At 48.6% G+C, this 12693-nt stretch overlaps 1 protein-coding gene across 4 annotated transcripts in view; it reads right to left on the reverse strand.

Moving 5' to 3' along the window:
• The window catches only part of LOC139563189 (CD276 antigen-like), an 85055-nt gene that overhangs the window by 14931 nt on the left and 57431 nt on the right, over positions 1-12693 (reverse strand). For 2 of the 4 annotated variants that reach the window (XM_071381529.1, XM_071381528.1), the window contains exons 5-7: positions 11914-12048; positions 6943-6996; positions 6046-6376 (exon numbers count right to left, since the gene is read on the reverse strand). In XM_071381529.1, the coding sequence (XP_071237630.1) occupies positions 6222-6376; positions 6943-6996; positions 11914-12048 (344 nt within the window). In that variant the 3' untranslated portion in view covers positions 6046-6221. Of the gene's footprint in view, positions 1-6045; positions 6377-6942; positions 6997-11913; positions 12049-12693 lie in introns of those variants that run through there. The other 2 variants (XM_071381530.1, XM_071381531.1) reach the window with 1 other exon arrangement.

Consider the following 12693-nt stretch of genomic DNA (forward strand, 5'->3'; position numbering starts at 1 on the left):
AGGACGTGAGCTGGGTGGGTATATTCCATGTTATGTGTTTTCATTGGTTTAGGGTTGTCTAACTAGCCTGATATGGTTCTCAATCAGAGGCAGGTGTTTTACATTGTCTCTGATTGGGAACCATATTAAGGTAGGCTGTTCTCACTGTTTGTTTGTGGGTGATTGTTCCTGTTCGTTGCGTTCTTTGTTTTCTAGATTCACATGTTCAGGACTGTAGCGTCGTTGATTTCGTTTTGTTTATTGTTTTTGTTCGTGTTGAATAAGTGTTCGAATAAATATGGATACATACCACGCTGCAATTTGGTCCTCCTCTCCTTCAACCAACGACGAGAGTCGTTACAATAGTCAGTCGCATAATGCAGCCCATATTTGTTTTGATTTCTACGACATTCTAAGGTTTGTATCATTCACAACTAAAGTTGCCAAATAACTCTAAATCTAGTGTATCTGACCTGTTTCAAATCCCTTTTACGCCAAACATAGCCACTTCATATGCACACTCGCTCCGGAATGGGAACAATATCCTTTCTATTTGATTCAGCAAAGTTAAATTATATTATTCTTACTATAAAATCATATAATATAAAATAAGGGCACAGGACTTATAAGCATATATTGTAGCTAAATGAACAAGCCTACAGCCTATGGCATAGATAGGATAACATACAGTTGGCCAACTCATATTCTGTTCTTCTGAAATAAAATGTCTTCATATCATAATGTTTCTTTAAACATGCCTAAAATAAACAACAGATTTATTGTGATGGTGTATATAACTTTTTTTTTCTTTCCCCCATGTAAAAACTGCTTTTATTTTCAGCAAACGTAACATGTGTAGGCCTCCCGGGTGGCGCAGTGGTCTAGGGCACTGCATCTGGCCCAGGCTCTGTCGCAGCCGGCCGTGACCGGGAGGTCCGTGGGGCGACGCACAATTGGCCTAGGTTTGGCCGGTAGGGATATCCTTGTCTCATCGCGCTTCAGCGACTCCTGTGGCGGGCCAGGCGCAGTGCGCGCTAACCAAAGGGGGCGGGTGCACGGTGTTTCCTCCGACACATTGGTGCGGCTGGCTTCCGGGTTGGAGGCGCGCTGTGTTAAGAAGCAGTGCGGCTTGGTTGGGTTGTGCTTCGGAGGACGCTTCGGAGGAGCCCGTACGGGAGTTGTAGCGATGAGACAAGATAGTAATTACTAGCGATTGGATACCACGAAAATTGGGGAGAAAAGGGGGTAAAATCTATTAAAAATAAAATAAAAAACTTAACATGTGTAAATATTTGTATGAACATAAGATTCAACAACTGAGACATAAACTGAACAAGTTCCACAGACATGTGACTAACAGAAATTGAATAATGTGTCCCTGAACAAAGGGGGGGGTCAAAATCAAAAGTAACAGTCAGTATCTGGTGTGGCCACCAGCTGCATTAAGTACTGCAGTGAATCTCTTCCTCATGGACTGCACCAGATTTGCCAGTTCTTGCTGTGATATGTTATCCCACTCTTCCAACATGGCACCTGCAAGTTCATGGACATTTCTGGGGAGAATGGCCCTAGCCCTCACCCTCCGATCCAACAGGTCCGAGTGTAACGCTCATTTCTTCGACGATAAATGCAAATCCGACCATCAACCCCGACCATCACCCCCTAGCACTTTTTGCCAGTCCTGTCTGGTCCAGCGACGGTGGGTTTGTGCCCATAGGCAACATTGTTCCCGGTGATGTCTGGTAAGGACCTGCCTTACAACAGGCCTACAAGCCCTCAGTCCAGCCTCTCTCAGCCTATTGCGGACAGTCTGAGCACTGATGGAGGGATTGTGCGTTCCTGGTGTAACTCAGTGGTGTAACTCCTGGTGTAACTCAGGTGTGATGTTCGGATGTACCGATCCTGTGCAGGTGTTGCTACACATGGTCTGCCACTGCGAGGACAATCAGCTGTCTGTCCTGTCACCCTGTCGTGCTGTCTTAGGCGTCTCGCAGTACGTACAATTTATTGCCCTGGCCACATCTGCAGTCCTCATGCCTCCTTGCAGCATGCCCAAGGCACGTTCACGCAGATGAGCAGGGGCCCTGGGCATCTTTCTTTTTGTGTTTTTCAGAGTCAGTAGAAAGGCCTCTTTAGTGTCCTAAGTTTTCATAACTGTGACCTTAATTGCCTACCGTCTGTAAGCTGTTAGTGTCTTAACGACCGTTCCACAGGTGCATGTTCATTAATTGTTTATGGTTCACTGAACAAGCATGGGAAACAGTGTTTAAACCCTTTACAATGAATATCTGTGAAGTTATTTGGATTTTTACGAATTATCTTTGAAAGACCGAGTCCTGAAAAAGGGACGTTTCTTTTTTTTGCTGAGTTTAGATGTTCCAAAAGCATGCATCAGCGGCTTGGATGCATGGAAGCCTGGAGAAGCTAAACGTGTTTATGTTAATTAGCGGTCAAATTACCTTGAGACCAGCATTTTTTTGCATGACAATAACCGTCTGACAAAATTTCATGAAGGCCACAGCCCTATTTGTGGGGTTATAGGTCCAAAACATCAGACCACTCTGGAGGCTCTCACATTAGTTTACAGTATTTACCCAACCTTATCATGACTCTCCCTAATGAACGAATGAGGCGGGATTACAATCTAACGGTTGTCTCTCTCTTTAACCCCCAACCCCCTGTCCCTCCCTCTCTCCTCTCATCTCCTGTGTGTGTGTGCACCAACCTTGCCCAGGATAACAGGAAGCAGAGGGCATAGTGCTTTATTTAATTAGCCACTGCAGCGGAGTGCTCATGTGGAACCGACGCGTGGCGCGCCCTGGAACACTAAGGGGAGGCAGATCAGGGGAGTGAGATGGATTGACGACACGTCGCCTCCCCCCATGGGGGCTTCACTGGGCTGAAGGGGTACGGGTCACATGACAGGGAAGGGGGGGACAGATGACGTTTGTGTACAGGAATTCATCCTGGGAATGCTTGTTGCTGTCCCCTAAACCCTGCTTGACTAATGGAGAGCCCTGCCCCTGAGTGTACAGTATACCTCTTCTCCCAAAGACACATCCGTCCTGCGAGCTCTTTGCAATTACTTTATCTAAACTTCTGATCAGTGCTGCGTGCCGTCAATGGGCCTCCATGTTGTTGTGATGCAGAATGCTGCTGTCTGCTTTCATTAGGTCTGACAGCGCTCGTTATTCCACATGATTTAGGAGCAGCTATCCCTCCTCTATCTCTCTCATATTGTGACAATGATCTGCTGGCCTTCTCTTCCCGGACCAACAGATAACCCTTCAGAAGAGGCTAAACCCTGCTCAGTACGCAAAGCACACGCCATTAACAGTTCAAAGAGGAGAGAGGGAAACCTTCTAGCAACACACTACCTAACAGTATCTGGCCAAGTAGTATGGTAATATATGAAAAGTCAATGAAATATCCAACATTGTAGGGACACAATTAGCAGAGTCAGGTGCTGGTCTTCTCATGTGTTTGATTATAGGAAAGGTCCCACCCACAAATGATGCGTGAAAGTAGAACAGAACATGAACATGCCTGAATATTACAGTCCTCATTCTGATGCAATTGGCTTTTTACACCAAAACCCCATTCTCAGGGTGCAGTTTGATAGTGTTGAAGTAAACTCCCTCTTGAGGAAGGAGTGTACTGTACTATACTAGTGAGGAACACAATCTGAAGCACACGAGTTATGCAGAAGAACACTTAGCCGTAGAGCACAGGGACGTCTGTTAATTAGCTCTCCTGAAGTTCTTCTGTGGCCCACATCCACTAATGAAGGAATCATAACGACTGTATTTACATATCTTTAAGCAGTAATATGTGACACACTGGGACAGCACATGAGAAGAGGAGCACCACAGACTACACTGGCTGCATTGGCTGTGTAAAGATAGGCCTGTCGGGTTTGACTGTGGCTGGGGAGAGAGGCTGGGGAGAGAGGCTGGGGAGAGAGGCTGACGCTGGGGAGAGAGGCTGGGGCGAGAGGCTAGGTCTGGGTCGGGGGAGAGAAGCGGGGGCTGGGGATAGAGACTTAGGCTGGGGAGAGAGGCTGGGGCTGGGGAGAGAGGTTAGGACTGGGGATAGAGACTTAGGCTGGGGGGAGAGGATGGGGCTAGAGAGAGAGGCTGGGGCTAGGGAGAGAGGGTGGGGAGAGAGGCTGGGGCTGGGGAGAGAGACTGGGACTAGGGAGAGAGGGTGGGGCTGGGGAGAGAGGCTGGGGCTGGGGAGAGAGGGTGGGGCTGGGGAGAGAGGCTGGGGCTGGGGAGAAAGGCTGGGGCTGGGGAGAGAGGGTGGGGCTGGGGAGAGAGTCTGGGACTAGGGAGAGAGGGTGGGGCTGGGGAGAGAGGCTGGGGCTGGGGAGAGAGGCTGGGGCTGGGGAGAGAGGGTGGGGCTGGGGAGAGATGGTGTGGCTGGGGAGAGATGGTGTGGCTGGGGAGAGATGGTGGGGCTGGGGAGAGAGGGTGTGGCTGGGGAGAGAGGGTGGGGCTGGGGAGAGATGGTGAGGCTGGGGAGAGAGGGTGGGGCTGGGGAGAGAGGCTGGGGCTGGGGAGAGATGGTGTGGCTAGGGAGAGATGGTGAGGCTGGGGAGAGAGGGTGGGGCTGGGGAGAGAGGCTGAGGCTGGGGAGAGAGGGTGGGGCTGGGGAGAAAGGGTGGGGCTGGGGAGAGATGGTGTGGCTGGGGAGAGATGGTGAGGCTGGGGAGAGAGGGTGGGGCTGGGGAGAGAGGCTGGGGCTGGGGAGAGAGGCTGTGGCTGGCTCTCTAGACTCCTCTCACCTTCTCCTCATCAGGAGTACTGAGTAGATAAGTGAGGATTGCAGCTGGACATTTTTCATGACTTTGTGGTTCTCCTAATACCCATGGTCATGGGAATATGACTATTTCATGAAAGGACACAAAACAATGTGCAATGTGTAATCTTGGTTCCCTGAGGAAAGGGAGGGAGATGTAAGCCTAACATGTGAGAGATGGAGATGTGAGAGTTTCTCTAGAAATCACGTGGTCATGCCTTTTCCCTTTCGTAATGTGGTTGTTGAACTTTACTTTTCAGGTTTGTCATGGTTGAAGAGATTAAACAGCTATCCCACTGAATTGTGGAGGCTATTATAAACACTGCTATGGGAATACACCAACTCTGATGTGACTGAGTCTGAGGCAGCTGCCCTAGCCGTTTCCTGTGCAGTGTATTAAAATCATCAAGATATTTAGGTTGATGAGCTATTGCACCTGACGATCTAATGCGATTCAAGCGACTGTCATCCATCTTTCAGCTGTTGCCTTGGAGGATGGTGACGTGGTCTCACTCCATGGTATCAGCATTATGGAGCATGACACTAGCTTGTCTTCAACCTTGACGGCACCTTGTCTCTGCAAGCCAGGTAGGAGGGTTAATTCACCTCACAAACCGGAGACCATTTTCATTTCTCTCTGCCTCTTTCGGAGGGTGCTCAAATTGCTCTTTCTGATGTTGTTTCCCTCATGAAAGAACTGGGTCATGACGATGCACACTCTGCCAGTGCCCTGTTTCTAGGGCCTAGGCTAACTCCACAGAGCCCAGGATGCAGAGAGAGCAGAGCAGAGAGACAGACAGGGGCTAGTGGGGCAAAGAGAGAGATTGCAGCCCACTCCAAACAGTGTGCTGCTCTGGGATTACTGCAGCTAACTCTAAACTGCGCATCACGCTCAGATTACAAAACTCATTTCAGAAAAGAGGTGAGGGTAGGGGAGTGGGGAGTATGTGTGTGTGTGTGTGTACTGTATGTGTGTGTGTACTGTATGTGTATGTGGAAAGAGAGGAGGGGGAATGGGTGATGTTGGCTCTTCCAGCTGCAAGCACATCAAGGATTTCAGGCCAGGCATCTTGTTTGTAAAGCGGTACCCTGCTAGCTAGCTGCTGTAACGCCGGTGAGGGGAACACCTCTCTTTCCAAACGCAGAAGCCCAGGATGAGCCCAGGCTCCTAGTTATCACTGGCTATTGTTCCAATCAGGCTGTCTTTGAAAAGGGAGCCACGCTCTCCTCCGGACAGCTCATTAAGATAACACACAAACGTAGCTCCCACATCATCCTGCATTTATTAAAGTGGCCTTCATTTCAGCTCCTTTGTCTCACACAGGAACCTCTCCCCTTGTCAGCGCAATTGGAGCCAGATGGCAAAACAAAGCCGCTGTCTGGAGTGTTTAAAAGAGGTACCTCAGACGGCAGAAGAATGAGCCGCTGAGCCCCTCTTCAGCTCACGCCCACCACCGTACGCATGTGCACCACTGCCCGCACAGGTGTGGCTTTTGAGGAAAAGAGAAAGGTGGGGGGGTTGTTGAGGAGTCAGGAGAAAACAGTGGGTTGAGGTGGAGGATCTTGGAGGTCTTCCTCCTCCTAGCCAGTACTGCACCTGTAGGTATGGGGGCCACCATGAGTTGCTCCTGCCACTGGGCTGCAGAGTTCACTTCGAAACATTCACGAGACATGCATTAGGGAAAGGAGCCATTGTCCACACTGCCCAGAGACCTTCCTTCACCTCTCGGCTTATTAAAATCACATAGCATTAACTGTGGCATTCACAGGGAGGATAAATAATTCAATCACACTAAAGAAGAAGTCAAATGAATAACTTTAAAGACATTAACGCAGGAGGGAGAGTTGTTCAGGCCTGTGCCTGGTATGCACCATGGCCTTGACTCAGAGCACAGAACTTGCTCTGCTAGCTAATTAAACAATTAATTCAGGACACAATATTAAGTAGTATCACACAATTGTGCTGAAAAACGTGCTCACTGCCCAAACATCAGTACTGCATTTATACATTGCACCGGAAGAAGCAGAAATCCATTCCCTGTAAGTTCTTTGCAATTCAATTAAAAATGGAATTAGAATGGGGTATGCATTGAGGAGTAATTAGCCTGTAAGTGTATGGTGTAAAAATGTGGTGATGGTTGTTCCAGATGTGCCTTGGCTGACCTGTCTTAGACTGCTCCTCTTCCTGCAGTTCTTTGGCCTCTTCAAGCTCCTTGGCTGTGGAGAGAGAAGAGAAGCCATCAGACCATTAAACACACAGAAAACACGCAGGCACGCAACAGCACGCACACAATGTACTGTTCCTCTGGATTTCATAAGGCAGCAGCTCATTTAAACCTACGGTGTGCTCATGCTTCACGGCTCAGTCGGAGGCTGAGGCTGCATGTGGCACTGGACCACAGCTGCCCCCCCTGGCCTGGCCCACTCACAAAGACAGTAATCACATTAAGCTATGGCCACTGGCCCTCCTCTCTGGAAACATACTGTCAACTGGGCCAGGCTGACAGAACCCACAGTGATGGGCACACACGTGTGCGTGGGCACACGGAGGCAGTAATAAATGTGCTCACGCACACACACACACATACACACAAGCACACCTACACACACGCACGCACACTCCAAAAATAGACCAGGAACAGAGGAACCAGAGGACGGCTGATTTGAATTTCCTGACACCATCCTCAGCTCCATTGTGTTAGAGAGAGTCTGCATTTAGTGTCAGATACTTACTGCATGCCCAGATTCAACTGATCATTGGACCAAATTAAACGTGAAAGCAACAATATTGTTTCTGAGTTTTTTTGTATGTCTGCTGCAATTTACAAGACTGACAGAGAGAGAAAATCCTTGCAAAATAACCAAAAAAATTGCAGCAGAAAAAAGATTGGTATGTTTCATTTAAAATATATATGCTGCTTCTATTGTAGTGTCCAGTCCTTCATACATCACACTATTCCATTTCCGTTCCACATTCCTTCAAGTCTATTTTGGATTCGCATTTTGAAAACACCACACTCAGACAGTATGTGTATGCCCACAGGTTATAATTTCTCAGAGTGATTCATTCAAATCTCCAGCTTTTCAAGTGAGTTGTTTTCCCCCTTTCTTCGCATGGCATACCTACCTATTTCTGGATCCCTCCTCAGAATGATTATCTGGGAGGATTTCACAGGAATCCATTTGAGAAGGTCACATATTTGAGCAGCTGTCCTCCTCTAAATTCTGGTGCCAAAAGGACATTTAGTTTAAACAAACATTCACTAGAAACCTTTACAGCATTTGTGTTTTTTATGATGAAGACAGAGGGAATAGATTCACCGACCTCCACTCTCTCTCTCTCTCTCTCTCTCTGTCTGTCTGTCTGTCTCCCTTTACCTCAGCACTATGACGTCACTCTATAGCTCTAAAAGTTGGTTAGAAAATATGAATAATGAATGTGGAGTGTAAATGTTCTGTGAGAGACCTTGAGCCGCCTCTCCTCAGTTAACAGCCAACACTTCCTGTCCTGATGCAACAACCTCTGACACTATGGGAAGAACAGCCTCCAGGGACACTTCTACAGTACCAGGATGAACCAGGCATTTTAGAGATGCCTCTATGTCAAAGTCAAAATGGTGGCTGCCATCCACAGAGTTTGAGTGAAATCTGCTCTGGCAAGGGGAAGCGGCCATCATAAAACTCTGAGATGGATTTCAGAGTTTAGGTCCAATATTAGAAGGTTATTTAAGTGATTAGTTACATCCCAAATGCATGCAGGGATAAAAACAAGTGAGTGCAGCAGCTGGACTCCAGGGGAGTGATCTGAATCATCCATGTCCCCACGATGACCTTCATCTATCACAGAGGGCCATTCGTCCCATGTCACCTCCACATAACACACTCCACATAACACACTCCACATAACACACTCCGAGGGTACGTCTGATTAAATCACACGCTCATTTAAACGTAAAATGAGCTTCAGGAATATGGTACACTGGTCCATTTACAGCATATGTTGGACATGTATGGTATACACATTCATTATGCAAGAAAGGACGGAAGGAAGGAAGAACGGAAGGAAGGAAGAACGGAAGGAAGGAAGGAAGGAAGGAAGGAAGGAAGGAAGGAAGGAAGGAAGGAAGGAAGGAAGGAAGGAAGGAAGGAAGGAAGGAAGGAAGGAAGGAAGGAAGGAAAAAGGGAAGCAAGGAAAAAAAGAAGTAAGGAAGAAAGATGTGTACTGCAACAAATACTAGTATAAATTGAGCTTTCATCTCCCAGACTCCAATCCCACTTGCTGCTCTGCCCGGTTAGGATACACATCCACTGCTCCATATACATTATGACAGGGAAGAAAAATGGCTTACTCTGTTTTGGACTAGTTTTGACCCCTCTACCCTCACTACCCAGAGTTTCAGAGGAGAGAGTCAACTTCAATCTGGCTAAACCCAAGAACACCATTAAAAGATAAGACAGCCTCAATTAGGTTGCACTTTCCTGCTTCCTGCAGTTCCAACAGCTGTGAATGTGCACTTTAACACATCTCCACATCTGTATTCATACGGTATCAATTTATCTGGGTGTGCGAGTCTGCGTGCTACGTGAAGAAGTCAGTGTATGTTACTCTTCAACTCGGCAAACAGGGATCCTAAAGAACTTGGAAAAATTCACAGACAGGGAACAGAATGAGACTTAACCTCTCATTTAGCTGAGTGGTGCACCGCCAGTTAATCAACCCTCTCTCTCTACTACTACTGGAGCAGTAGCCTGCTCCTCCTGGTTACTGGAGAACAGGTCTGCGACCCCACAAGACCTTTTGCTCATGGTATGGAATCAGTTTTTCCCCTAGGATTCTTTTCAGCAGCTCGGGGGGGGTGGGGGGGCTGAAAAATATATATATTATATATTTTATTTGTATGTTTTATATTTTGCAGTATATATAAAATTAATATAAGGGAAACACTGGGAATGTATTGTAATACTCTCTCCCTCTCCCTCTCCCTCTCCCTTTCCGTTTCATTTTGATTTCATATGTTCCATCGAGCTATAATTATTCTTGCCTGTGCGTGTGTGTCAGTTCCAGATATATTTTTAAACCCCAGGGACCAGTGCAGACACTGGCTGACCTTTATTTAAATGTCTCCTCCACTCGGAGTACATCTCATTACAGCCAGGCCACCGGCTCCCCACCATACATCTCGGCTCAAAACTTTAGTTCTCTCAGTCAGTCCCTACTCTGCCTGCAAGCCGTCCCCAGCTATTCAGTAGCGCTAATGATCAGACTCTTCTAAATTAACTTCCTGCAGAAAGACGGGGTCACAGCATCCCTCCACAGCAGCAGATAATCATATATACATACAAACACTGTCTGGGAGTTAAGATTCTGAACCAGCTGTCCAAGACACTGGCACCTCATGTTAACATGTCATCCCTGGTAACCACCACTCTCCTCCCGCTGTCATCCCTGGTAACCACCACTCTCCTCCCGCTGTCATCCCTGGTAACCACCACTCTCCTCCCTCTGTCATCCCTGGTAACCACCACTCCCCCCCCTCTGTCATCCCTGGTAACCACCACTCTCCTCCCGCTGTCATCCCTGGTAACCACCACTCTCCTCCCGCTGTCATCCCTGGTAACCACCACTCTCCTCCCTCTGTCATCCCTGGTAACCACCACTTCCCCCCCCTCTGTCATCCCTGGTAACCACCACTCTCCTCCCGCTGTCATCCCTGGTAACCACCACTCTCCTCCCTCTGTCATCCCTGGTAACCACCACTCTCTTCCCGCTGTCATCCCTGGTAACCACCACTCTCTCCCGCTGCCATCCCTGGTAACCACCACTCTCCTCCTGCTGTCATCCCTGGTAACCACCACCCTCCTCCCGCTGTCATCACTGGTAACCACCACTCTCCTCCCGCTGTCATCCCTGGTAACCACCACTCTCCTCCCTCTGTCATCCCTGGTAACCACCACCCTCCTCCCTCTGTCATCACTGGAAACCACCACTCTCTTCCAACTGTCATCCCTGGTAACCACCACTCTCCTCCTGCTGTCATCCCTGGTATCCACCACTCTCCTCCTGCTGTCATCCCTGGTAAGCACCACTCTCCTCCCTCTGTCATCACTGGTAACCATAACTCTTCTCCCGCTGTCATCCCTGGTAACCACCACTCTCCTCCCACTGTCATCCCTGGTAACCGCCTCCTCCCACTGTCATCCCTGGTAACCACCACTCTCCTCCCTCTGTCATCCCTGGTGACCACCACTCTCCTCCCTCTGTCATCCCTGGTAACCACCACTCTCTTCCCGCTGTCATCCCTGGTAACCACGACTCTCCTCCCACTGTCATCCCTGGTAACCCCCACTCTCCTCCCACTGTCATCCCATGTAACCACCAGCCTCCTCCCGCTGCCATCCCTGGTAACCACCACTCTCCTCCCACAGTCATCCCTGGTAACCACCACCCTCCTCCTGCTGTCATCCCTGGTAACCACCACTCTCCTCCCGCTGTCATCCCTGATAACCACCACCCTCCTCGCTCTGTCATCCCTGGTAACCACCACCCTCCTCCCGCTGTCATCCCTGGTAACCACCACTCTCCTCCCACTGTCATCCCTGGTAACCACCCCCCTCCTCCCTCTGTCATCTCTGGTAACCCCCACTCTCCTCCCACTGTCATCCCTGGTAACCACCAGCCTCCTCCCGCTGTCATCCTTGGTAACCACCACCCTCCTCCCGCTGTCATCCCTGGTAACCAACAGCCTCCTCCCGCTGTCATCCCTGGTAACCAACAGCCTCCTCCCGCTGTCATCCCTGGTAACCAACAGTCTCCTCCTGCTGTCATCCCTGGTAACCAACAGCCTCCTCCCGCTGTCATCACTGGTAACCACCACTCTCCTCCCGCTGTGTCTTCCACATAATCTGGCTCCAGTCATCTGCAGGCCTACTCTGTGAGGGTTTGGGAAAATCATTGGGACAGCCATTTTGCATTTGAACTAGTGTCCTCAGAAGGGTCTGAAAACAGGACGGGTTGTGTACATTATTCACCTCAATCAACTCTACACACAAAAGAACAATACAAAAACACACCTCTATAACAATCTCTATTTTAATGTCCAGCGGTATTATATCATCAATGTAGGTACCAGGTACCTGCTCTGTCCTCCTCACAGCTTTCCTTGATCTTCCTACGGCAGACTGCAGCCAGGGCGATGAGCAGACCCAGCAGACACACAGCCAGGCCCACCGTCACCCACAGAGCCACCGGGGGAAACACCATGTTCTGACCTGGGAGAGGGGGAGCGAGAGAGCAAGAAAGGGGGAGGGAGGAAGATACAGAAAAGGAGACAGATACAGTTAGTAGAGAGCAGGGCACTCAACATGGTCATCACCATGACTACCCCATCATCCCCACCGCTATGGCTGCCTATCATCATTCCCATAACCATCACCATCATCTCACCATCATACAGTTGAAGTCAGAAGATTACATGCACAGGTTGGAGTCATTAAAACTCATTTTTCAACCACTCCACAAATGCCTTGTTAACAAACTAGTTTTGTCAAGTCGATTAGGACATCTACTTGGTGCATGACACATAATTTTTCCAACAATTGTTTACAGACAGATTATTTCACTTATAATTCACTGTATCACAATTCCAGTGGGTCAGAAGTTTACATACACTAAGTTGACTGTGCCTTTAAACAGCTTGGAAAATTCCAGAAAATTGTGTCATGGCTTTAGAAGCTTCTGATGAGCTAATTGACATCATTTGAGTCCATTGGAGGTGTACCTGTGGATGTATTTCAAGGTCTACCTTCAAACTCAGTGCCTCTTCGCTTGACATCATGGGAAAATCAAAAGAAATCAGCCAAGACCACGTTCATCTGTACAAACAATAGTACGCAAGTATAAACATCATGGGACCA

This window comes from Salvelinus alpinus, chromosome 33, assembly GCF_045679555.1.
Source record: "Salvelinus alpinus chromosome 33, SLU_Salpinus.1, whole genome shotgun sequence".
In the NCBI taxonomy this organism is placed as follows: Eukaryota; Metazoa; Chordata; class Actinopteri; order Salmoniformes; family Salmonidae; genus Salvelinus; species Salvelinus alpinus.